This window comes from Canis lupus, chromosome 30 (genome assembly GCF_003254725.2).
Source record: "Canis lupus dingo isolate Sandy chromosome 30, ASM325472v2, whole genome shotgun sequence".
NCBI lineage: Eukaryota > Metazoa > Chordata > Mammalia > Carnivora > Canidae > Canis > Canis lupus.
This window is the reverse complement of record NC_064272.1, coordinates 21,095,020-21,118,736: the sequence shown is the minus strand read 5'-3', so window position 1 is coordinate 21,118,736 and position 23,717 is coordinate 21,095,020. Positions and strand designations below refer to the sequence as shown.

Genomic DNA, 23,717 nt, shown 5'->3' with positions numbered 1-23,717 from the left:
TTTATTTATTTGACACAGAGTGAGAGCACACAAGCAGGGGGAGCCACTAAGGAAGGGGGATTAGCAGGTTCCCTGCTGAACAGGGAGCCAACTCAGGGCTCTGTCCCAGGACCCTGGGATTATGACCTGACCAAAAGCAGATGCTCAACTGACTGAGCCACCCAGGAGCCCCTGTTAGCAACTTTAAACCTCATGCACTTCAGTAATAAAAAGATCATTAGTCTGGGGAGAACAGCTGGTCCAAGCATCACAAATATTTGAAATCTTAAATCACAGATGTTGAGGGTTTTCAGAATTTAATATTTATTATATACCCAGATTGCTCTAGGTTCTGGGCATCACATGGCGGACACTTTCTGCGTTACATTCTAAAAGGGTATAATGGCATTTTCATTTCAATCATATAAGGCCATTTCTTATAATACTGTATTCACATACTAATTCATAATTTTGCCATTTAATGGTAGAGACCAGTATTAGAGAAGTACATTTCAGATGAAGGCAAAACTGTTAGCTAAGATGTTCACATCCATAGTAAATGATAGAATAAACTGACATTATATCCCAGACTTCTGTGCTACTATAAAATACTGATATTTGATTGTCGACTGAATGTGTTGACAATGCTTAACATTAGATCTTTTGATAGGGTGTTAAATATTATAGAAACTCAAATGAAGTGGGACACCTGGTTGGCTTAGCAGTTGAGCATCTTGCCTTCAGCTCAGGGCATGATCCTGGGGTTCTTGGGGTAGCATCCCACATCGGGCTCCCAGTGGGGAGCCTGCTTCTCCCTCTGCCTATGTCTCTGTGTCTCTCATGAATAAAAAAATCTGAAGAAAGAGAAAGAAAGAAAGAAAGAAAGAAAGAAAGAAAGAAAGAAAGAAAGAAAGAAAGAAAAGGAAGGAAGGAAAAGAAAAGGAAGAAAAAGAACAAACGAAATAGAAATGAAGTCAGCTTATGGTATAGTTTTGTCTAAAGGAAAGCAAAATGAAAACTAGTATTTGAGGGTCCACTGTGTGCCAGGCAGTGTGTTAAGCACTGCCTTAGCTCAGGCTGCTATAACAAAATACCATAGACTGGGTGGTTTATAAACAATAAGCAATTTAGCACAATTTTGGAGGCTAGGAAGTCCAAGATCAAGGTGCCAGCAGATTTTGTATCTGGTGAGGGCCTACTTCCTGGGCAGTCTTCTTGTTGCGTTGTAACATGTGAAAGGGCCAGAGGAGCTCTCAGAAGTCTGTTTTATAAGGACACTAATTCCATTCATGAGGGCAGGGTCTAATTACCTCCGAAGGCCCCTCCTCCAAGTACTATCAAACTGGGGATTAGGATTTCAACATGTAAATTTTGGGAGGGACACAGACTCAGTTTGTGTCATTTAAGCAGCATACTAATTAAAATGTATACTTATTTGAACTACTCTTGAAGCAAAGCTGTTTTTGAAGGAAAAAATAGAAAATACTAAACCTTTTTTTTAATTGAAATAAAATCAACACACTGTTAACATTGGTTTCAGGTTTGCAACACAGTAATTTGACAACTATTCGTTATACTATGCTCACCACAAGTAGTTGCACTACCATCTGTCAGCATACAATGCTATTATAATATTCTTGACTCTGTTCCCTATGCTGTACCTTTTATCCCCCTGACTTACGCATTCCATAACTGGAAACCTCTATCTCCCACTCTCCTTCACCAGCCCCTCCCCTCTGCCAACCACTAGTTTGTTTTCTGTATTTATGAATCTGTTTCTGCTTTTTAAATGTTTTTTTTTTTTTTTTAGATTCCACATAAAAGTGAAATCACTTGGTATTTGCCTTTTTCTATCTGGCTTATTTCACTTAGCATAATGCCCTCTAAGTCTACACATGCTATCCTAAATGGCAAGATCTCATTCTTTTTTATGGCCGAGTGATAGTTCTAGTGTGTGTGTGTGCGCGCGCATGTGTGTCCATCCGTCCGTCCCATCTTGTTTATGCATTCATCCAGCAATGGACACTTAGGTTTCTTCTATATCTTGGTTATTGTAAATAATGCTACAATAAACAGAGTTGCATATGTTTTTTTCAAATTAGTGCTTTTGTATTGAGTAAATATCCAGTTAGTGGAATTACTGGATCATATGGTATTTCTATTTTTAAATTTTTAGGAAGCTTCCATAGTGTTTTCCAGATTAGCTGCAACAATTTGCATTACCACCAACAGGGTCCAAGGGTTCCTTTTTTCTCCAAATTCTTGCCAACACTTGTTATTTCTTGTCTCTTTGATGCTAACCATTCTGACAGGTGTAAAGTGATATCTCACTGTGGTTTTGATTTGCATTTCCCTGATGATTAGTGATGTAGAGCATCTTTTCATGTGTCTGTTGGCCATCTGTATGTCTCTTTTGGAAAAATGTTCATGTCTTCTGCCCATTTTTAAATTAGATTATTTGTTTTTTTTTGGTGTTGAGTTGTAGAAGTTCTTTATGTGATATTAATTCCTCATGAGATATGTCATCTGCAAATATCTTCTCCCATTAAGTATGTTATCTTTTCCTTTTGTTGATGGTTTCCTCTGCTGTGTGAGAGCTTTGTTATTTTGGTGCAGTCCCAATAGTTTATTTTTGCTTTTGTTTCCCTTGTCTTAGCAGGCATATTTAGAGAAATGTTGCTAAAGCTGATGTTAGAAAAATTGGTTCCTGTTTTCTTCTAGGAGTTTTTATGGTTTCGGGTCTCATGTTTAGGTCTTTAATCCATTTTAAGTTTGCTTTGTGTGTGGTGTGAGAAAGTGGTCCTGTTTCATTATTTTTAATGTAGTTGTCCAGTTTTCCCAGCACCATTTATTGAAGAGACTATGTCTTTTAAAGATAGATTTATTTATTTATTTATTTATTTATTTATTTATTCATTCATTCATTCATTCATTCATTTATTTATTTAAGAGAGAGAGAGAGAGTACTTGTGTGAGCAGTTCGGGAAGGGCAAGGAGAAGGAGATAGAATCTCAAACAAACTTCCCACTGAGCGTGGAGCTTGACATGGGGCTTAATCCCATGACCCTGAGATCATGACATGAGCTAAATTCAAGAGGCTGATGCTCAACCAACTAAACCACCCAGGCAGCTCTTGAAGAGACTATTTTTTTCACCATTATGCCTCCTTTGCATAGAGTAATTGGCTATATTAACATGGGTTTATTTCTAGGCTCTCTATTCTGTTCTCTTAATCTATGTTACTGTTTTGGTGCCAGTACTAAATTGTTTGATAACTGTAACTATTGTAGTATAGCTTGAAATCTGGGATTATGATACCTCCAGCTTTGTTTTTCTTATTCAAGATTGCTTGGACTGTTTGGGCTCTTTGTGGTTCCATACAAATTTGGTGATTATTTGTTATTTTTCTCTGAAATATGCAATTGATTGAGCTACCCAGGCACCCCCATTATTTTCTTACTTTTAATTATATCCTTTTATTTTCCACTTAGAGAAGTTCCTTTAACATTTCTCATAAGGCAGGTTTAGTGATAATGAACTTTTACTTTTGTTTGGGAAACTTTCTCTCTCCTTCAATTCTGAATGATAATCTTGCTGCCTAAAGTATTCTTGGTTATAGGTTTTTTTCCTTTCATCACTTTGAATATATCATACCACTCTGTTCTGGCCTGCAAAGTGTCTTTTTTTCTTTTTCTTTTTTTTTTTAAAGATTTTATTTATTCATGAGAGATACAGAGAGACATAGGCAGAGGGAGAAAATGGCTGCCTGAGAAGAGCCTGATGTGGGACTAGATCTTAGGACCCTGGGATCATGACCTGAGCCAAAGGCAGATGCTCAACCACTGAGCCACCCGGTGTCCCTCGCCTGCAAAGTTTCTGCTGAAAAATCTGCTGATAGCCTTATGAGATTTCCCCTATATGTAACTATTTTATTTTCTCTTGATGCTTTAAAATTTTTCTCTTTATCTTTAATCTTCAATATATTTTTAGATGATTTTATTTATTCATTCATGAGGGACACACAGAGAGAGAGAGAGGCAGAGACACAGGCAGAGAGAGAAGCAGGCTACATGCAGGGAGCCTGATGTGGGACTTGATCCTGGGTCTCCAGGATCATGCCCTAGGCTGAAGGTGGCACCAAACTGCCAAGCCACCAGGGCTGCCCAATCTTCAATATTTTAATAAATATATGTCATTGTGTGGACTTTCTTGGGTTCATCTTGTTTAGGACTCTCTAGGATTACCAAACTTGAATGTCTGTTTCCTTCCCCTGGTTGGGGAAGTTTTCAACTATTATTTCTTCAAATATGTTTTCTGCCCCCTTTTTTCCTACTTTTCCTTTAAGAACCCATATAATGCAAATGTCTGTTTACTTGTTGTTGTCTAAGAAATCCTTTAACCTATCTTCATTTTTTAAAAAATTCTCTTTTCTTTTTGCTATTTGTGTTGGGTTCTTTCCATGACTCTGTCTTCTAGAATACTGATCCATTCTTTTGCATCCTTTAATCTACCATTGATTCCCTCCAGTTTTTGTAATCTTCAACTCTGATTGGTTCTTTTTTGTATTTTCTATCTCTTTGTTGAAGTCCTCACTAAGTTCTTCCCCTCTTTTCTCTGGTCCAGTGAGCATCGTTATAACCATTACTTTAAACTCATTATCAGGCATATTGCTTATCTCTAGTTCATTTAGTTCTTTTTCTGAGGCTTTGTCTTATTCTTTCATTTAGACCATATTCCTGTCTCATTTTGGCGGACTTTCTATTTTCTGTGAATTAAGCAGAACAGCCGCTTCTAAAGTCGAAGGAATGGTCTGATGTTATGCATGATCATCCTCTGTGTAGACCATGTGTGCCTGGTGACTTTGGCTGCCTGGTTGGAGTATGGCTGGCTGGACTGGTAGTCTTGGGGAATTCTGTGCTGGGGCTGCTCTGGTGGGATGGTCTGAGCTGAAGTGGGTGTGGGCCAGTGTGGTCCTAGGACTCTCCAGGCACAAAGCACCCTGGCCAGACAGCTGAAGCTGAAGCAGGCTGGGTTGGAGTCCCAGGCTCTGTGAGAGTACCCTGACAAAACCACTGAAGGTGAAGTGGATGCATGCCAAAGGGTGAGAGTGGTCTTGAGGCTCAAGGGGCACTGTAGCTGGGTGTATGGAACCAAAGCATACACAGATTATGGGTCCTGGGATGTTCCACATAGAGGGCATTGGAAGCCAAAGCAGGCACAGGCCAGGAGGTCCTAAGGCATCTGCACCAGGTGTGCCCTGGCAATTTGTCTAGCACTAAAGTGGTGTGGGCCTAGAATGTTCTGAGGTGCTTTGCACTTTTGTTACCTTGGCCAGAGGGCTGGAACTGTAGTGATTTCTGAACAGGGGTGTCCCTGTGCGTGCTATACTGGGGCTACCTTGGTGGAACAGCTGGGGATGGCTAAAAGCCTTGGGCTCACTGAGGTGGTAGGTCAGCCAGGATACCTGGACCCTGCTCCTATCCACTCTATCAAGGTGGAGGGGAAACATAAACCATGGTGCTCGCCAGTCCTCCAACCCACAGGGTTGCTCCCCAATCATTTGGCAAGAGTTCTAGGCTGGTTCCTTTTAGTTCCCCTTTTAGTACCTTTTTCTGTGCCTCAGAGGTGATGAATGTGCTCATAGTCGGCCTTCAGTGCTATCCCTCCCCACTAAAGATTGCAGCTGTTGAGGGTGAGGATTCCCTTCATTACTGTGTTTCTTGTTGTTCTCTATGTGGTCTCTATATCTTTTGTTGTGCAGAAGCTGTTCAGTTAGCCCTCAATTGTTCTTCAAGAGGAATTGCTTAATAAATAGGTGTAGATTGGTGTGTCCATGTTTGAAGTGAGTTCAAGATCTTCCTACATCACCAACTTGGATTGGAACCCCATTATAAAATGTTAAAATAAAACACTCACTATTTATGAGAATAGTCAGTATCACAAACGAAACCATTATTGCAAATAAGGTGAAGATAAAAATGAAAACTTAAATGACATAAAAGGTATACCACATCTAGTGTACAGGACAATACCCTTACTTCCTTTTTAAGGACTTTAAAGTGAAATAGATTCTTTGGGCAGCCCTGGTGGCTCAGCGGTTTAGCGCCGCCTTCAGTCCAGGGCGTGATCCTGGGGTCCTGGGATTGAGTCCCACGTTGGGCTCCCTGCATGGAGCCTGCTTCTCCCTCTGCCTGTGTCTCTGCCTCTCTCTCTCTCTCTGTCTCTAATAAATAAATAAATAATCTTTAAAAAAATATTCTTTAATAGAAGAAATAAAAAGGTAGAATTTATATAATATATAATTAGAGCAAAAAAAAATACATAAAATCCCTAGAGCAAATACTCCACAGTTTACAAAAATAAAAAGTACTTAGAAGTAGAAAAAATAATTTTATACTTACAAATAGATTTCAAACAAGAAAATCTTTAACAATTTGTAGATTCTGGGATGGCTGGGTGGTTCAGTGGTTAAGTCTGCCTTTGGCTCAGGTTATGATCCTAGAGTCCTGGGATCGAGTCCTGCATAGGGCTCCCCATGGAGAGCCTGCTTCTTTCTCTCCCTATGCCTCTCTCTCTCTTGTGTTTCTCATGAATAAACAAATAAAATCTTTAAAAAAATAATTTGTAGATTCTTTAGATAAGAAAAATTGCCGGGGGATCCCTGGGTGGCTCAGTGGTTTGGCGCCTGCCTTTAGCCCAGGGCGCGATCCTGGAGTCCCTGGATCGAGTCCTGCATCGGGCTCCCAGCATGGAGCCTGCTTCTCCCTCCTCCTGTGTCTCTGCCTCTCTCTTACTCTCTCTCTCCCTCTCTATCATAACTAAATAAATCTAGAAAAAAAAAAGAAAAATAGCCTTAATATATTAGACTTTTCTGTAAGACTATGAAGAGACACATAACTTCAACTTTCAGCTTTAGATGAAGGTTAAAGGGTAAAGACGAGATAAGAGATTTATTTTGTTTAGTTGAGATTGAGTGGCATAACATAGGGTGATAATATCTAGAGAGATAAAAATTTCTTTGCTTTCTTAAGATAAAAGAGTCTTCTTGTTCCATTGTCATTACCTTTTCCCACGTCCATTGTCCATTTGGCTTGTACATTCAGAGGTCGCTGGGCAGGTAGGAGTGAAGAGATGAGATAAAGAAGTTCAAGTATTAACTGATTAAAAGGATCACAGTGGCTAGTGTTAACAGTAAGCTTTGACAGTTCCCCTTTTCTTGGTTTTCTGCCCCACAGCTTTCAGCTCCTGATTGAGTATTCATGATTTACCTTGCACAGTTAACAGCAGCAGCTATATAGAGCAACTACAGAGAAGCTTTGGTACCTAAGCTCTGAGGGTAACCTAAATGACTAGATATAATCACTACTTTCCCTTTCCCCTGAATCCTGGACTTTCACTTTATTTTTAAACAGTAAGAATCATGGAAATTGTTGGTAGCTTGTATTCTAATTAGCTTTATCTGATCTAACATAATGATTACCCAATAGTGAAGAACTACCAGTATTACAGGCAGCAGGAAGGACCCAGGTAAGACCAAGAGTCAAAACCATTGAAAATGTTATATATTTAACTCTTTAGACAAATAATAAATGGAGCAACAGACACCAGTGGGAACTTGAAAATTTGCTTTATCAGGGGGAATGTTAGACTCTTAAATAAAAAATTAATACCTTAAAAGTCAGTTTCTAAAAAGGACTTAAGGTGGCTTTATTCAAAGATTACTTGAAAATAATAAAATTTATTTAAATAGTCGCAAATGGGGGCAGCCCAGGTGGCTCAGCAGTTTAGTGTCACCTTCAGCCCAAGGCCTGATCCGGATTGAGTCCCACGTTAAAAAAATTAAAAAAAAAAAAAGTCCCACATTGGGCTCTGCAGGGAGCCTGCTTCTCCCTCTGCCTGTGTCTCTGCCCACCCCCCCTCTGTGTCTCTCATGAATAAATAAACAAAATCTTAAAGAAAAAATATAGTTGCAAATGTCAGAGCCTTGCCTTATAGTGAATACAAACAATTGTTATTCAATTTTTGGAAAGTGAACAGAGATGTTACATAACATTAATTAAGGGTGCTTTTTGTCCATCTTTAAATTACAGCATTTTAATTATAAAATTATAATTTTTAAGTATTCATTTTTTAAAGATTTTATTTATTTATTCATGAGAGACATAGAAGGCAGAGACATGGGCAGAGGGAGAAGCAGGCTCCCTGCAGAGCCCAATGTGGGACTTTTTTTTTTTTTTTTATGATAATCACAGAGAGAGAGAGAGAGAGAGGCAGAGACATAGGCAGAGGGAGAAGCAGGCTCCATGCACCGGGAGCGTGACGTGGGATTCGATCCCGGGTCTCCAGGATCGCGCCCTGGGCCAAAGGCAGGTGCTAAACCGCTGCGCCACCCAGGGATCCCTCAATGTGGGACTTGATCCCAGAACTTGAGGATCACGCCTTGAGTGGAAGGTAGATGCTCAACCACGAAGCTACCCAGGCATCCTATTTTTCAGTATTCTTAATGCTATAAGTAGGAATTTATATATTCTAGGTTGGAGATTAGTGACTAATTTATTAGTAATTGTTTATATTTTTAGGAATTATGTTTTTCTTTTTATATTTTTGTTATAAAATACCTATGACAGATGTTAGGAATATAGGACTTTGTTGTTTGGTACCTTTGTTTATTTATATAACACTCTATTATTTGACCTCTAAAATCATTGCTAATTCTTTTTTCCTACCACATTCATCAAAATTTCTAGGTATTCATATTTGAGAACAACACATTTCTGTGCTCAGCATATCAGTATGTACTGTTAAGGAAAAGTGAATACGATTTGTTAATATGGAATCATCAGTTTATTTTATATGGGCTACTGGACAGTTATAAATTAGTAATAGATTCAATCATTCTTGAACCATCAGAGTTTGGATCAATGACTGAGAGTTGGACTGGATCTCACTATTAGTTCTTTACTTACCATCTACTAAAATGGGATTCCTACCACATCAAAGAATTTAAAAATAGGAGCTCCTGTAGTTTGAACCAGAAGTTTTCATTTTTGTCTTTTGTGGTAAGATTTTAGGGAGGCAGGTTAGAATATGAATCTAGTTCTATCCAAACAAGCAAAAGAAAAATAGATAAATTGGAGTTCATCAAAATTAAAAATTTTTATGTGTCAGAGGACAGACACTATCAAAGTGAAAAGATATGCCACAGATTGGAAGAAAATATTTGCAAATCTTATAACTGATAACACTCTAGTATCCAGAATACATAAAGAATTCTTACAACATAACACAAAAAAGATAAACAACTTAACTAAAAAATAGGTAAATGTGACTGGAGTAGACATTTCTTCAAGTAAAAAATACATATGAATGGTTATAAGTATATGAAAAGATATTCAATATCATTAGTAATTTTGAAAATGCAAATTAAAACCACAATGAGAGATACCAGTTCATACTCTCTAGAATGGCTGTATTTAAAAAACAGAAGAGTCAGTCAGTTGAGCATCTGACTCTTGTTTTCAGCTCAGGTTATAATTTCAGAGTCATGAAATTCTACCCTGCGCTGCCTTTAGCCAGGAGTCTGCCTTAGATTCTTTCCCTCTCTCTCTCTGCCCCTACCCCTGTTCTCACTCTTTCTCTCAAATCTTTAAAAAATAAAATAAAAAAGAAACAAAATAAGTGTTGGAGAGGAAGTGAAGAAATTGGAACCCTTAGACTTAGCAAGTAGGAATGGAAAATGGCACAGCCAGTATGGAAAAACAGTTGGGCAATTCCTCAAAATGTTAAACTTAGAGGTACCATATCACCCAATGATTCTATTATTGGGTATATACTAAGAGAATTGAAAACATATGTTTATATAAAAACTTGTACATAAATATTCATAGCAGCATTATTCTTAGTAGCTAAAAAGTAGAAACACCCAAATGTTCACCAACTGATCAATGGATAAATATAATGTGGTATATCCACACAGTCAGCTATAAGAAGGAAATAATACATACCATAACATGGATAAACCTTGAAAATATTACTCTAGTATAAATGAAAGAAGTTATAAAAAGCCACATATTGTGATTCCATTTATATGACATATCCAGAATAGGTAAATATGTATGAGTAGATTTATGACTGCCAGGGCCTAGGGGACTAGGAAATGACTGCTAATGAGTATATGATGGGGTGATGATAATGTTACGGAATTAAATAGCGGTAATGGTTATACAATCTTGTGAATATGGTGAAAAACTTAAAAGGAAACAAAACTCTGGTTTTAGATTTCAGTGCTGCTTTTTACCAGTGGTATGACTCCTTTACATTCTATTTCTTTTTCTTTTTTAAAAGAGTAGAGCTGAGAAAAAAAAAAAAAAACTAAAAAAAGAAAAAAAAAGTAGAGCTGACTTACATAGCTTACATTAAATTAAATGACTACTCTTTATCTTATTCTTTTGAGTAAGAAAAAAATGCATGAAATAGAAGGTTTAAAAAAGAGAGAGAGAAGGAGAACTTTCTCTGACAAAAAAGAAGTCTCCAGGGATATAAATTGAATCAGGGAACACAGGGAAACCTCCCATGAGAATGGGTTACTACACCTCCTGACTAGGTAGATGAGCATTTAACAAAATGTCAGAATTAAAAACCTGGAGGTTCCAAGGAAACACAAGAGGTTAATCTTAATACTATAGGCAAGCATTCTAAAGAGATATCTCCAGTCACATGAAAATAATAACATTCATATAAAAGTGAGTATGTTGGCTTTATTTCAGGAATATCAGTTTTAAGTTGAACACACATAATTTAAAGGGAGGGAAATCACATGATTATTTCAGTACATAAAGCATATCTCCTAACTGAAGTAATCTTAGATGTGAATAAAAGAGAGTCAGAAAGCACCCATGTTAAATCAGAGCAAATAAAAGATCTAGACAGAATTGCAAGGTAAAAATAAAAGCACAACTGTGCAAACATGCTAGAGTAAACTAATGAATTAACAAAAGAAAGAAAAAAGAAATAGCATGCAGAAGATGAAGACTCATAACCTAAAGGACAGAAGGAAATATCTCATATGTGCTTCAAGTGGTAGACCTTAATGAAAAAAAACAAAAACAAAAGTAAAAATAAGAGTTCAAAGACAGGATGATAATACAACAAAATTAGATTAAATGTAAATTGCAGAACTCAGGAAACCAATTGAGGACTAAACCAACATAATTATAGAACAAATAAATTAAAAATAAAGAACATAATAGATATGGTTAGCAATTGAGTTATAGATAGAAAAACTACAGATATTTAGATTAAGTAGATAAGAAAAACAGTAGTCAGAAGAGCTAATTAATAGATATGCTGCTATAAGTTTCTGTAGTGTAATGATAACTGGTGCCCCCAAATACAGTACTCGACAAATAGAGCAGAAAAAGTATTCAAAGATGTGATAAAAGACAATTTAGCTGAAATAAAGAATTGAATCTAGATATAGAAAAGTAGATGGATGGAAACAGGATGGAAAAAGTAGAATAAGATGTGATACCATATTATCTTAAACATTCAATGTTTTTTTATTACATTATAATAAAGTTCAGTGCTTTTATTTAAAAATAGTATCCCATCTTTGTAAAGGTATTACTGTTGCCCTGTATTCCAGAAGGAGAAGTAGGTAGGTAATAATCTGGATGTCTGGAATGATGTTAACTTAATAGTAATGACAGTTTCTGGCTAGTGGCACTTGAGATATATATCAGTCAGGATCTAGTCAGGAGATAGAAACCATACCAGTTATTTTTAGTAGAAAGAATTTAAGGTATTGTTAACAGACATTAAACTGAAGTGGCACAATAGGATACTGAAGTTTCCACAGAGGTATCGACTAGGAAGCAGCTACCATTCCTAAGGCCACAGGAAAGAAGCTGGAATTATTAGAATGTGTAAATTCACAGGAGGGCCATTGTGGAGTTTAAACTCAAATCTCTGAGAAGAAGGTGTTGCTTATTCTAGTCTTGGTCTGCTTGGGTTGCAAGAACAAAGTATCTTGCAAGACTGGGTGGCTTAAACAACAGAAATTTATTTTCTTACTGTTCGGAGGTTGAGAGGTCCAAGATGAAGGTGCTAGCCAATTCACTTCCTGGTGAGTACTCTCTTTCTGGCTTGTAGATGCCCACTTTCTTGCCTGCGTCCTCACGTGGTCTTTGCTGTGTTTGTGCTCCACAGTGGGGTGAAGAGCACACTCTTCTTTCTCCTCAGGCTACTAATCACATCATAAGGGCCTGACCCTCATGACCTAATGTAACCTTCATTACCTTTTTCAAGGTAATGGGTCCTACCTCTAAATACTATCATATTGTGGGGTAGGGCTTAAAAATAGAAAATTTGAGGAGACACATTCAGTCCATACTACTCTAAATGATCTGGTCCCTCCCTATCTCTTTAACCTCTTCTAGTGGCATTCTCCAGAGTCCCTTAACACACTGGTCTCTCTTAAATTTCTCAAACACATTGGGCTTCTTTCTACTTAAGAATCTTTACATATGCTCTTCTCTGCCTAGAGGCTCTTATGCTGTTTACATGAGAGATTTGTTATCCTCCTATAAGTCAGTCTATTTTTTAATTTAAATTTTTTTTATCCTGTTCATCTCAGTTTAAAGAACCTTTCTCAGAATCCACATATGTGATCAGGTCTCCTCTAATTGTCAACTCACTGAACTTATTAATCTATTACAAATGTGTATCTATATATGTATCATAATTTTATTCTATCTACTTTTTTAATGATCAGAATCCTCCACATAAAAAGTGTTTTTCAAATGGGAAAAAGTTCTCTTGATAAACTATTTTTTTTAGATCATGTCAATTCTGTACTTTTTGGTTTTTATTTTGGTAATGTCTATATAACATAAAACTTTCCATTTAAACAATTTTTAAGTATACAAATCAGTGACACTAATTCATTCACAATGTTATGTATTGATAAATTTTTAAGCCTCTTTAATTCACAGTTGACCTTTTGCTTTAGCTTGATCATATACTGTTGAGAAAATAATACATACATTATTGTACTTTGACAATTACCCTTAAGAATTTAAAGACCACATACCTTTAATGTCATAATTCCTGTTCTATGAATGATTTGTACATGCATTTAAGAAATGTCTGCATTTCATTGCAGACAGCAAAGGTTTGGAAACCACCTAAATATCCATTAATAGGGAGAGAGCTAGTTTAATGAATTATGGTATAGTCATGCCATGAAATACTATTCAGTCATTAGGTGATGGAACAGTTCTGTATGTAATTACATGGAATGATTTCCAAGAAGAAAGCAATATATAGAGAGCATTGTGTATAGTATGCATGCCATGGTTTGTGTACTCCTGTCAAAAGATACTATGCTGGAATTTATCTAGATTACCTTTTGGAAGATAGAGCAGAAACTAGTGGTTGCCTCAAGGATAAGAAACCAGATGACTAAAGCTTTGAGGGTAAGATAGAGACTTTCCCACTGAAAGAGTAATAAAAAATACTGTGAGAGTAGAGATGAATATTTCTGGCTGAAATTATAGGGAAGACTTTTTTGAAGGATAGAGATTTAAAAAAAAACTTAGTATAGCTTTTATCTAAGAAAAATAGAACACATATTAACAGATAATTATGATATTGATGTGAGAGATATAAAATGATTTCAGTTACAAGTGGAAATGTTACCTGGATTTTATTTTTTAGGTGGTGATAGTGGACTGGATGGGTTAGGAGGGCCAGGTGTACAACTAGGAAGCCCAGACAAGAAAAAACGCAAGACAAATACACAGGTAAATTGACATTTTCTTTAATAACAGTTTTTGTTCACTTATAAGATGAAGCTGATGAGGTAAATTTAAATTTCGTCATGGGTTTGTTTCCTATCCTCATTCATAACCTAAGAGTGAATTCTGCAGTGATTTTTAAATTATTTTTTACTCTGCAACTAGTGGTTATTTGGTGGTGTATAGGCCTAAAGTGGATATTGCAAGAAGGAAACATAGACAAATTAAAATGCCTATTCTTAAATCTAACTTAAAAAGCATAAATATTTGGGACACCTGGGTGGCTCAGCAGTTGAGAGTCTGCCTTCAGCACAGGGGTGATCCCAGAGTTCCAGGATTGAGTCCCACATCGGGCTCCCTACATGGAACCTGCTTCTCCCTCTGCCTATATCTTGACCTTTCTCTCTCTGTGTCTCTCATGAATAAATAAATAAAATCTTTTTTAAAAACCATAGATATTTAAAAGATTTTAAAATAGATGGACACAGGTTTAACCTGAAGCACTGTTCAGCTGTTAGAATGATTCAGTAGAATGTACATATCATTAAGCAGTCACAGAAGTATCTTTTGTATATAACCTGTGCTGGAATAAATAGTCACAAAAACCGGCTTTTTTGGTTTTATCATTTGAAAATTTGAAGCCCTGTTTTATTTTATTTTATTTTATTTTATTTTATTTTATTTTATTTTATTTTATTTTATTTTATTTTATTTTATTTTATTTTTAATTCCATACTTTATTCAGCTACCTTCATTTTTACTTAACAACCTTTTTCTTTTCTTTTTTTTTAAATTTTTATTTATTTATGATAGTCACACACACACAGAGAGAGAGAGAGAGAGAGAGAGGCAGAGACACAGGCGGAGGGAGAAGCAGGCTCCACGCACCGGGAGCCCGACGTGGGATTCGATCCCGGGTCTCCAGGATCGCTCCCTGGGCCAAAGGCAGGCGCCAAACCACTGCGCCACCCAGGGATCCCTACTCTGTTTTTATTTTAAAGACTGTGAATAAATATGATGTGTGTACAGATTACTTTTTCCCCATTTTGGCTACCATGTGTTAAACTTGCAATGTGGCTAAAACTAGAACTATATTTTCCATTCTGAGGCCGGAAGCATAGTAGTTAGTGCATGGGGAAAACTTTAATAGCTACTCCCTGAAGTTAAGCTAGTAAAAAAAACTTAGATCCTATTTATAGTTACTTAATTTTATTGTTTAAGTGAAAGATTCTAGAATTATGGTTACGCATATTAAATGAAAATTATATAATGAAGCTTCTTTTGAAGATTAAATACCTTTGGAATTTGAAGTAACAATGAGTTTGAGCTCAGAAAAGCATACCTTCTTTCCTTTTGTAAAGGAAAGAAATATACACATTTTAATCATTAAATATAATTAAGTATGAAAAACTATTTAGAATTGAAAGGTCAAATGAAGAATTAGATTTTCATAACACATAGCAAGAGAAATTTGATTAAAGCTAGGTTCTTACATGTTAAGATAGCAGTTTTAATGACTTCTTTGATATAAACCTATATTTTACTCTACATTCTCATTTCAGGGGCCTTCTTTTCCTCCATTGTCTGAGTATGCTCCACCACCGAATCCAAACTCTGACCATCTAGTGGCTGCTAATCCATTTGATGACAACTATAATACTATTTCCTATAAACCACTACCTTCATCAAATCCGTATCTTGGCCCTGGTTATCCTGGCTTTGGAGGCTATAGCACATTCAGAATGCCACCTCACGTTCCTCCAAGAATGTCTTCCCCATACTGTGGTCCTTACTCACTCAGGAATCAGCCACACCCATTTCCTCAGAATCCTTTGGGCATGGGTTTTAATCGACCTCATGCATTTAACTTTGGGCCACATGATAATGCAAGCTTTGGAAATCCATCTTATAACAATGCACTGAGTCAGAATGTTAACATGCCTAATCAACATTTTAGACAAAATCCTGCTGAAAACTTCAATCAGATTCCTCCACAGAATGCTAACCAAGTATCTAACCCTGACTTAGCATCTAACTTTGTCCCTGGAAATAATTCAAATTTTACTTCTCCATTAGAATCTAATCATTCTTTTATTCCTCCCCCAAACACTTTCGGTCAAGCAAAAGCACCACCTCCAAAACAAGACTTTAGTCAAGGAGCAACCAAAAACACTAATCAAAATTCCTCTACTCATCCACCTCACTTAAATATGGATGACACAGTGAATCAGAGTAATATTGAATTAAAAAATGTTAATCGAAACAATGCAGTAAATCAAGAGAACAGCCGTTCAAGCACCACAGAAGCTACAAATAACAGCCATGCAAATGGGACACAGAATAAACCACGGCAACCAAGAGGTGCCCCAGATACATGCACCACTGAGAAAAGCAATAAATCCTCTCTTCACCCAAGCCGTCATGGCCATTCTTCTTCCGACCCAGTGTATCCTTGTGGAATTTGTACAAATGAAGTGAATGATGATCAGGATGCCATCTTATGTGAAGCTTCTTGTCAGAAGTGGTTTCATCGGATCTGCACTGGAATGACTGAAACGGCTTATGGCCTCCTAACTGCGGAAGCATCAGCAGTATGGGGCTGTGATACCTGCATGGCGGACAAAGATGTCCAGTTAATGCGTACTCGAGAAACTTTTGGCCCACCTGCAGTGGGCAGTGATACTTAGTCACAGGAATTAAAGTTTTTTTTTCCTGTGTCTTACAGAGGTTTGGTGACACAGGATTTTAATGTTTGACATTATTTTTTTAAATGCACATGCAAAAAGATTATTTGCCTTTTAGTTTTTATTAATATTCTACTTCATCACCAGTGCAAATTTTGTATTGTCTTTGTTGTCTTAAATGAGACTATTGTATATGGGGGTGCTTTAGAAAGTACTATACAAATAAATGTTAGTTGTTGTTGTTAATCATAAACATAAAAGCCTCTTGAAGCTTCAAAATAATATATAGCAAATGTAGGCAAGTTTTGACTTTTAAAAGTTAGAATCATTGAAAAATGTACATTGCAGAGCTGAACTTTGGCAATATTACATTAAACAGTTCAAAAATCTTTCAAGGATCTATTTGACATGTTTTCAGAAAAAAGTATATGTAGCTATAACATGGAAGAAAGCATACATTTTAATGGATGTTTTAAAAAGATAATAGGGTATGATACCAGATTTCTTCCCATTAGGGTCCTTGAAACTAGTGATTTTTCTATTTTTGAGTCAGTCTTTCCAAGATATCTGTTTGTACAGATACGAGATGGATGTTAGCATATAGTAGATGCTCAGTAAGTATTTGTTGATTAACTTGTGGATTGTACCACATGAAATTGCTAATATTAGATCAGTTGAAAAATGACTGCAATTAGAGTTGAAGTGAAGTATGTTTCTAGTTGTGCTGTTTAGAATTTTAATAGTATGTTCTTCAGTTTCCTTTGATTATTGTTATTTTATTATTTTCCAGAGAAATAACATAATATCCTCGGAAGATTTGTGAATACGTCTTTTAATATGATTTCAAGCCAGGACATACTGCAAATGAGATAGGTGGAAATATCAAATTGGCCTTAGAAGGCTCAGCTGATAAAAGAACTGCTCAGTGGTGGTTTGAAAAATCTTGTTATGGGGATCTGGATTTAAAGACAAGCCTCAGGGGAGATGAGACTCCATTTTGAGCAAAGACCAATTAAGAGCCAGGGTGAAAGCTAACTTACAAACAACAATTTCAAGGCCTTGAAGTAGGAGTTTCTCTGGTGACTGGGGAAAGTGTAAAGATGGACCCAAGAACATCCTCCTGGGAGATGATCAAGAATGGAGACAGAGGTATACTCATTAAGATTCAGAACAGTGGAAACCTGTTTTTAGAGCGGATCATGACCTGTGACAAAAAAAGAAAAAGAAAAGAAAGAAACTGTATGACAATTCATAGCAATTCATACAATGGTTGGATGTTGGTGAAGCTCCCAAACTTGGGCCACCATTAATGATTGTAACCAAAAAAGTTCTGAAGACCATGTGGTGATCTGCGAAAGATAATTAGTTACTACTGTTTAAACCCTGGTGAAATGACAGTAGCAGCATATTGCCAAGAAATTAAAATTATGCATGAAATTTTTGATTAAAAAAACATCGTTTGGTTAATAAACATGAGCCCACACTATTACATGGCAGCACTTGACCTCATATGTCAGAAGCCACTAAAGCAAAGTTAATTGAATTGGGATATTAAATTTTGTCCTGTCCATTATAGTTACCAAACCTTTATCCAGCAAACTACCATCTTTTTCATCATGTGAAGCTTTCTTATTAAGAAACGTGTTCTCCAATTAAGCAGTAATTGGGGAATATGAACAATTTATATAGTTGAACAAATGACAAGTTTTTAAAAAATGAAATATTTAATATCCTAGTAGAAAATTATTAATGCTCATGCATATTTTGATTGAATAAAACTTATTTTTTTAAATATAGCATTTTAATTTTGACCTACAAAAACAGCAATTTCATATGGTACAAGGTAGTAGAAGGTTTTCTCCATTTACCTGTGACTAGTTAGAGGTGAGTACAAAATATTTTCAATATAGTTGTAAATTATATATCTTTAAAATTTTAGGAAATGAAATGGCATAGACTCTAATACTAGGTACTCCTTGGTGTGACAACTTTACCAATTGAAGCAGGTTAAAATGCAGTATTTTTAGCTGACTCTGACATTTGATGTGTTCAGTAGCATACTTGAAGATCCCATGTTGCTTACTTTATAGTTTATATTAGAAATACATGATTTTATAAATCTTTAAGGACCTAGTTCTTGAAATCCTAGTGAGTGCTGATTTTGAAGAAATGATGCACTGCATGCTACAAGCCCAGTCTTAGCATTGAATCATGGTTTTTATGACAACATAGTTAGATATTGAATAGGATCTTCCAGTGTCCTCAGAAGTTAACATTTTACATGGTAGTACTTGAGTTGTACTTATTGTTAAAATCAATTCTGCAGTTTCTTAAGCCATCTGTTGGTTACAGTTTAAGTAGTTTTGTGAAAGTAAGGTAACTTCTTCCAAGCTAGTCTAAAGGTACTTGATTTGTAATGTGATTCTTTTCCGTTTCCAAATAGTTTTTGAAAACTTACAAGTGAATTTTTATTCAAATGCTTAGGTCTTCAGAGCACCTTATTTAAATAAGAGTCTGTAAATATTCAAAAGAAAAACCCATGATTGACTACCAGTGAGTCATGGGCAAACTATAATCATAGTTTGATCAAAGTTTGTGAATCTTTTCATGTATTTGAATTACTCTTCTTAACTAGTTCGACATTTGTCTCTATGTGACACTAAGTCAAAAACTACGTAGATGGTTTTTGATAGGAAAATTGAGGAACTATAAGAATGTTCAATTTGACCCAAAGAAGGCTATTATACAAATTGGTATGGCTTTGTTAGGACAAGTGATGAGTTGCCCTGAACATTTAAAAATATTAAGTAATGGAAAGAAATACACATAGGTGGAATAATCTTCCAGTAGCACTGCACCTTTTTTCATGTAATCCTTTTCCTTCATGAAAGGCCTCATCTCACATGCACACATATACACAAAGGCACATATACACAACTAAGAAGGAAATCGTGAAGTTTCTCTTATATTCTCAAGTTTTGTCTAAGTTTAACTTGACTAACTCTCAGCAATGAGGCTTTCTCATGACAGCTAGGTTGTTGCTGATAGTTTTAAATCGTCAGTTCCTTTCCCAGAACTTGCTTTATTCAATTCAGTAGAGAATTCCTAGTCCATTTGTTCTAGATGCTACTGGACTCACTAATGCTGAAACAGCTTAGCTGAATAAAAGAAAAATTATTCAGATAGAGTGTTTAGAATTAGTTTTGTGAACAGTGTTTTCCTTTGGTGTGAAATACTTTTATAGTACTGCTATTAGGATTCTTGTTATCCAGATTAGGAGATTATGTACATAAAGCAAGATTTTCCTGTAGTAGGGTTTATTCTTCATAGATTAGCACAATATAAAGAAATCATTTTTTTTAAAGACTTCCAACTCTGCCTACTGGTAGGAAAAAACCTCAATAGTGTGGGTCACCATGAATTCTGCTGACTTTAATCATCCAAATAAGTATCAGGAGTCCTTATCTAGTATTCTTTCAAACTTGTTTGTCTTGAACATATTAAAAATGCTAGTACTTATTGTCCAGCATACTATAGTAATTGTATTTAACAGGAAAAAATATGTAAGTAATGATTTTTTTAAGGGAGCTCTAAAGAATTTTTGGATTTCATTTTCTTACAGTGTATAGAGGTTTCATATGCATGAACATTTGTGCTATTTTAGTTTTTTTTAATTAAAAAGTTCAATTAAGAGCATCCAGGCTCCCAAAGTTCATTTGTAAATAGTAGTTTGGAACGTTATATAAAATAATTAGATTGTTAGGAAAGCTCATAAAAGCTTATTTAAACCATAATGTAGTTAACCAGTAGTAAACCAGCGCTCAGTTTTCTTTAGAGAACCAGTCAATGTAGGAGGTAGAAAGAAACAGAGGTCTTTCCTTTTTCCTAATGTGATTCAGGAGAGTTAAGTTTCTTGGTGTTAGTGTTTCCTAGTTGCCCTCTTTCCATCCTAAACCCTCTGGCGGAATACAATACAAGCCAACTTGCCTTTTCCCCTAATGGATGCTCTGTGCTTCAAAATTTCATCTTTCCTCCACTTAGAACTCCCATTTTTTTTTCCTGTGGTTATGGCTGGCCAGGTTTAAGGGAAAAATGTTTTCCACCAAAATGCAAATGAAGATAGTGAAGAAAGTGGGATTAAACTTCCTTTTTAAGGCTGCTTATTCAGAATAGATTTTTATCTAATATCTAAGATTTCCAACAATAAGACCACATTTCAGGCATTGTGGGAAGCAGTCTTTTTATTGAATTGATGGATGCTATCTTGAGAGTACTTCCCAATTTCCTTTAATTGTTTGGACTTTTCACAGTTTTCTTTCCTCAACTTTTGAACTCAGAGTTTTCTCACTTCCAAATGTTAGTAACTTGCCCCTTTTGCCTATTCTGTTTATCCAGTAGAACAGTATAGAAGTCGCATCTGCATTTTTCTAACTCTTGGTACAGAGGTGGAAGTTTAGAGGTACTCCTGGAGTAAGGAGACTAGGGCTGGCATTAACATCTCCCAGGACATAGAGTCTAGGGGAAATGAAAAATGGCTATCTCAGACATGAATACATCAGAGGCCTATATTTAGTTTAAAGTTTTTAATGAAACTCAATGGATAATCTTTGTCATAGTTTGTCAAAATCCATTACTTGCAATTATATTAAAACTTACTCTAAATACTTGTACTTTCCTTGTTCTGTAGGTGATATAGATGATGTTGCTTGTTAGTTAAAATATCTTTTATAAAAGAAAGTCCTGCTTCTTATCATGATGTATGTGACTTAAATGACTGTTTCATATTAAAACTATTTCTTCCTTATGTACTGTTTACATATACCTCTTTTTGGGATATTAGTTCAGTACTTTTATACAAATCTGAGTGTGTTCCACATTGGTGACATGTATTTTTGCAGTAATTTTTTTGTTTTGTTCTTAGAGCATGTCTAAAGTAACACATGCACTAGTGCTGTGGTCTGTGGCAAAATTACTGTAATTCAAATTGGAAAATAAAATGTTTCCAGACTTTGTCCAACATTTATTCCTATGGCAAAGGAAATTACTATGTAATACTAATTATTTCTTATGCTGGTATGTTTAAGCTACTCTATGAAGTATGTGAAACATCAATATTTATGGATTAGTAGATGGCCTGATGTTTTGAAATGGGAGAGGGGGTAAAATTAGCAATTCATAACACTCATAATACAATAAATACTTCTTAAAATTTTTATTTTCCTCTCACAGTTATCACTAAGGAATTATTATCTTAATTGATTGTGCATATTAGGATTTTTTTAGCCTTTACCATTAAAATTACATACTAGACTTTGAACCTACTCTGATATCTTCCAGCCAAAAAAAGATTCCATTCACTTCACCATAGCAAAATAAGTAGAAATGCTAATATTCATTTAAAGCTGTTACAGTACCATAAAAGTCCTCTAATTTACTTAGAATTTGTAACCATTGATCCAAGGCTTAAATGGTGTTTACTTTGTACTATCTGATGAAAAGATTTGTTAATGAAAGTCATAATGAAGATTTTAAAGAAAAAAATGTTTGATCTTGGAAGAACGTTAAGCTTTATAGAGCATTTATTTGAGAATATCATTTAAAAAAACATTCTTTTGTCTTTAAACAAGTACCCAAATGGATTGTAATATGTAATATTTGGCCAATGCAAATTTGTATATTTGAAATTGTATACTTGAAAGCAAAAAAAAAAAAAAAAGCTATGAGTGCTTAAACTGCATATCTTTTTAAAGCATTCAAATTTTTAGACTTTTATCAGTTCAAACTATCCTGAATAAGGTTTTACTATATTAGTGATGTATATTACAAGATAAATGTTTACCTATGTTACATAAATGATATCTCTATACAGCATCATTTTTGGCGTGGTTATGTAGTGTATTTTGTAATTTGATTAATTATTGATAAGACTGACATAGCAATAAATCTGATTTGGTTCTTAATGTTTTTAAAAATGCCATGTATCATATGGTAGTATAATTCCATTATATTTGATTTGAATGTCCAGTGTTTACATGGGTCTGTTTTGGGGGCTAAAAATTTAGAATTACATGTTAAGGATTAATTTTTTTCTTGGTATCTTCACATACAATCTCTTAGAAATGAGTCTGTTTCTATTTAAATCATAGAGGTTTAAAGAAGTATTAGTATTAAATGATTCATGAATTGCATTGTGGAAAAATTTTAAGTTATGAAATGACTAGGTTACCCCCAAATTGTTTATTTTTTTTGTATGGTTTTGTACAAGTTACAGTTTTCAGAGAAATACAATTGGCTTGGTAACTGATTGAATATAGTGAATAATGGATAGTTTGTCTAAGGGCTTCCAAGTATTAAACCAAAAATTATCAATTCTGAATTACTTTTTAATAATTACTATTAATAGTGGTAAGCCAACTTTACTTTTTCTTTTTAAAATCTTTAATTCTTATAATTTCCTCCTTTTGATCCCTTTCTTTCTTCTTTAAACACCATGGTAAAATTTAAGAAGAATTTATCTTCCACATTTTAGTTTTTTATTCTGTAGATAAGTAGCAAGACAAATAGAGGTTCTATCAAAACAGTCCATGTTATTGTTGGCCATTCTTTGTAAGGCTCATACTAAATGTCATTTGTGCATTGTATAAAGAATGTTATTTATCAACATTTAGACCTACTATTAGTAGAAATTATGTGTGGCAGGCTTTCTTGAACAATATGTATTGTAAGTTTGTTCCTATAGTGTTATGCTTCGGATTCTTTTGAATAAAGCTAGTTTTTAAAGAGAAAAACAACTGTTTTTTTAAGTGCTTGACATTCAACAGAACAATCTTAGGTTATAGGTATGACAGTCGTGGTTTTGAGTAGGAAATGTTCCAGAAAACATTTACCAGGGCAATAACCTGCAACTTACCAGGAATTTTATTTTATTTTAATTTTTAAAAATTTTTTAGGAATTTAACTTTATACTGAGGACCAAGCTAGTATTTTTGGATAGGTCGTGTTATATGCATTCTTTTTTTTCCCCTGTAAAGTTTATACATAACACTGAGTCCTCAGTTTCCCTTAGAACATCTGAGCATAACCTATCTCTGATTTATTTTAACAAATTAGGACTTCAGTTCCGTTAAGAGAAAATTAATTGGAGAAAAGTTCTACAACCTCAGCAGCTTAACAATCCCTGAAACAGAGACACCACTATAGCAATATTAAGAACAAACTTGCCTGAATTGTAAGATCAGGTTTACAAAAGACCTCCAAA

At 35.2% G+C, this 23,717-nt stretch overlaps 1 protein-coding gene across 1 annotated transcript in view; it reads left to right on the top strand.

Annotated features, from left to right (window-relative positions):
• The window catches only part of PYGO1 (pygopus family PHD finger 1), a 30,973-nt gene extending 7,723 nt beyond the window's left edge, over positions 1 to 23,250 (top strand). Inside the window, exons 2-3 of the mRNA XM_025472718.3 lie at positions 13,696 to 13,781; positions 15,338 to 23,250. Of these exons, the coding sequence (XP_025328503.1) occupies positions 13,696 to 13,781; positions 15,338 to 16,462 (1,211 nt within the window). The 3' untranslated portion in view covers positions 16,463 to 23,250. The remainder of the gene's footprint in view (positions 1 to 13,695; positions 13,782 to 15,337) is intronic.
• Positions 23,251 to 23,717: the final 467 nt, after the last annotated feature.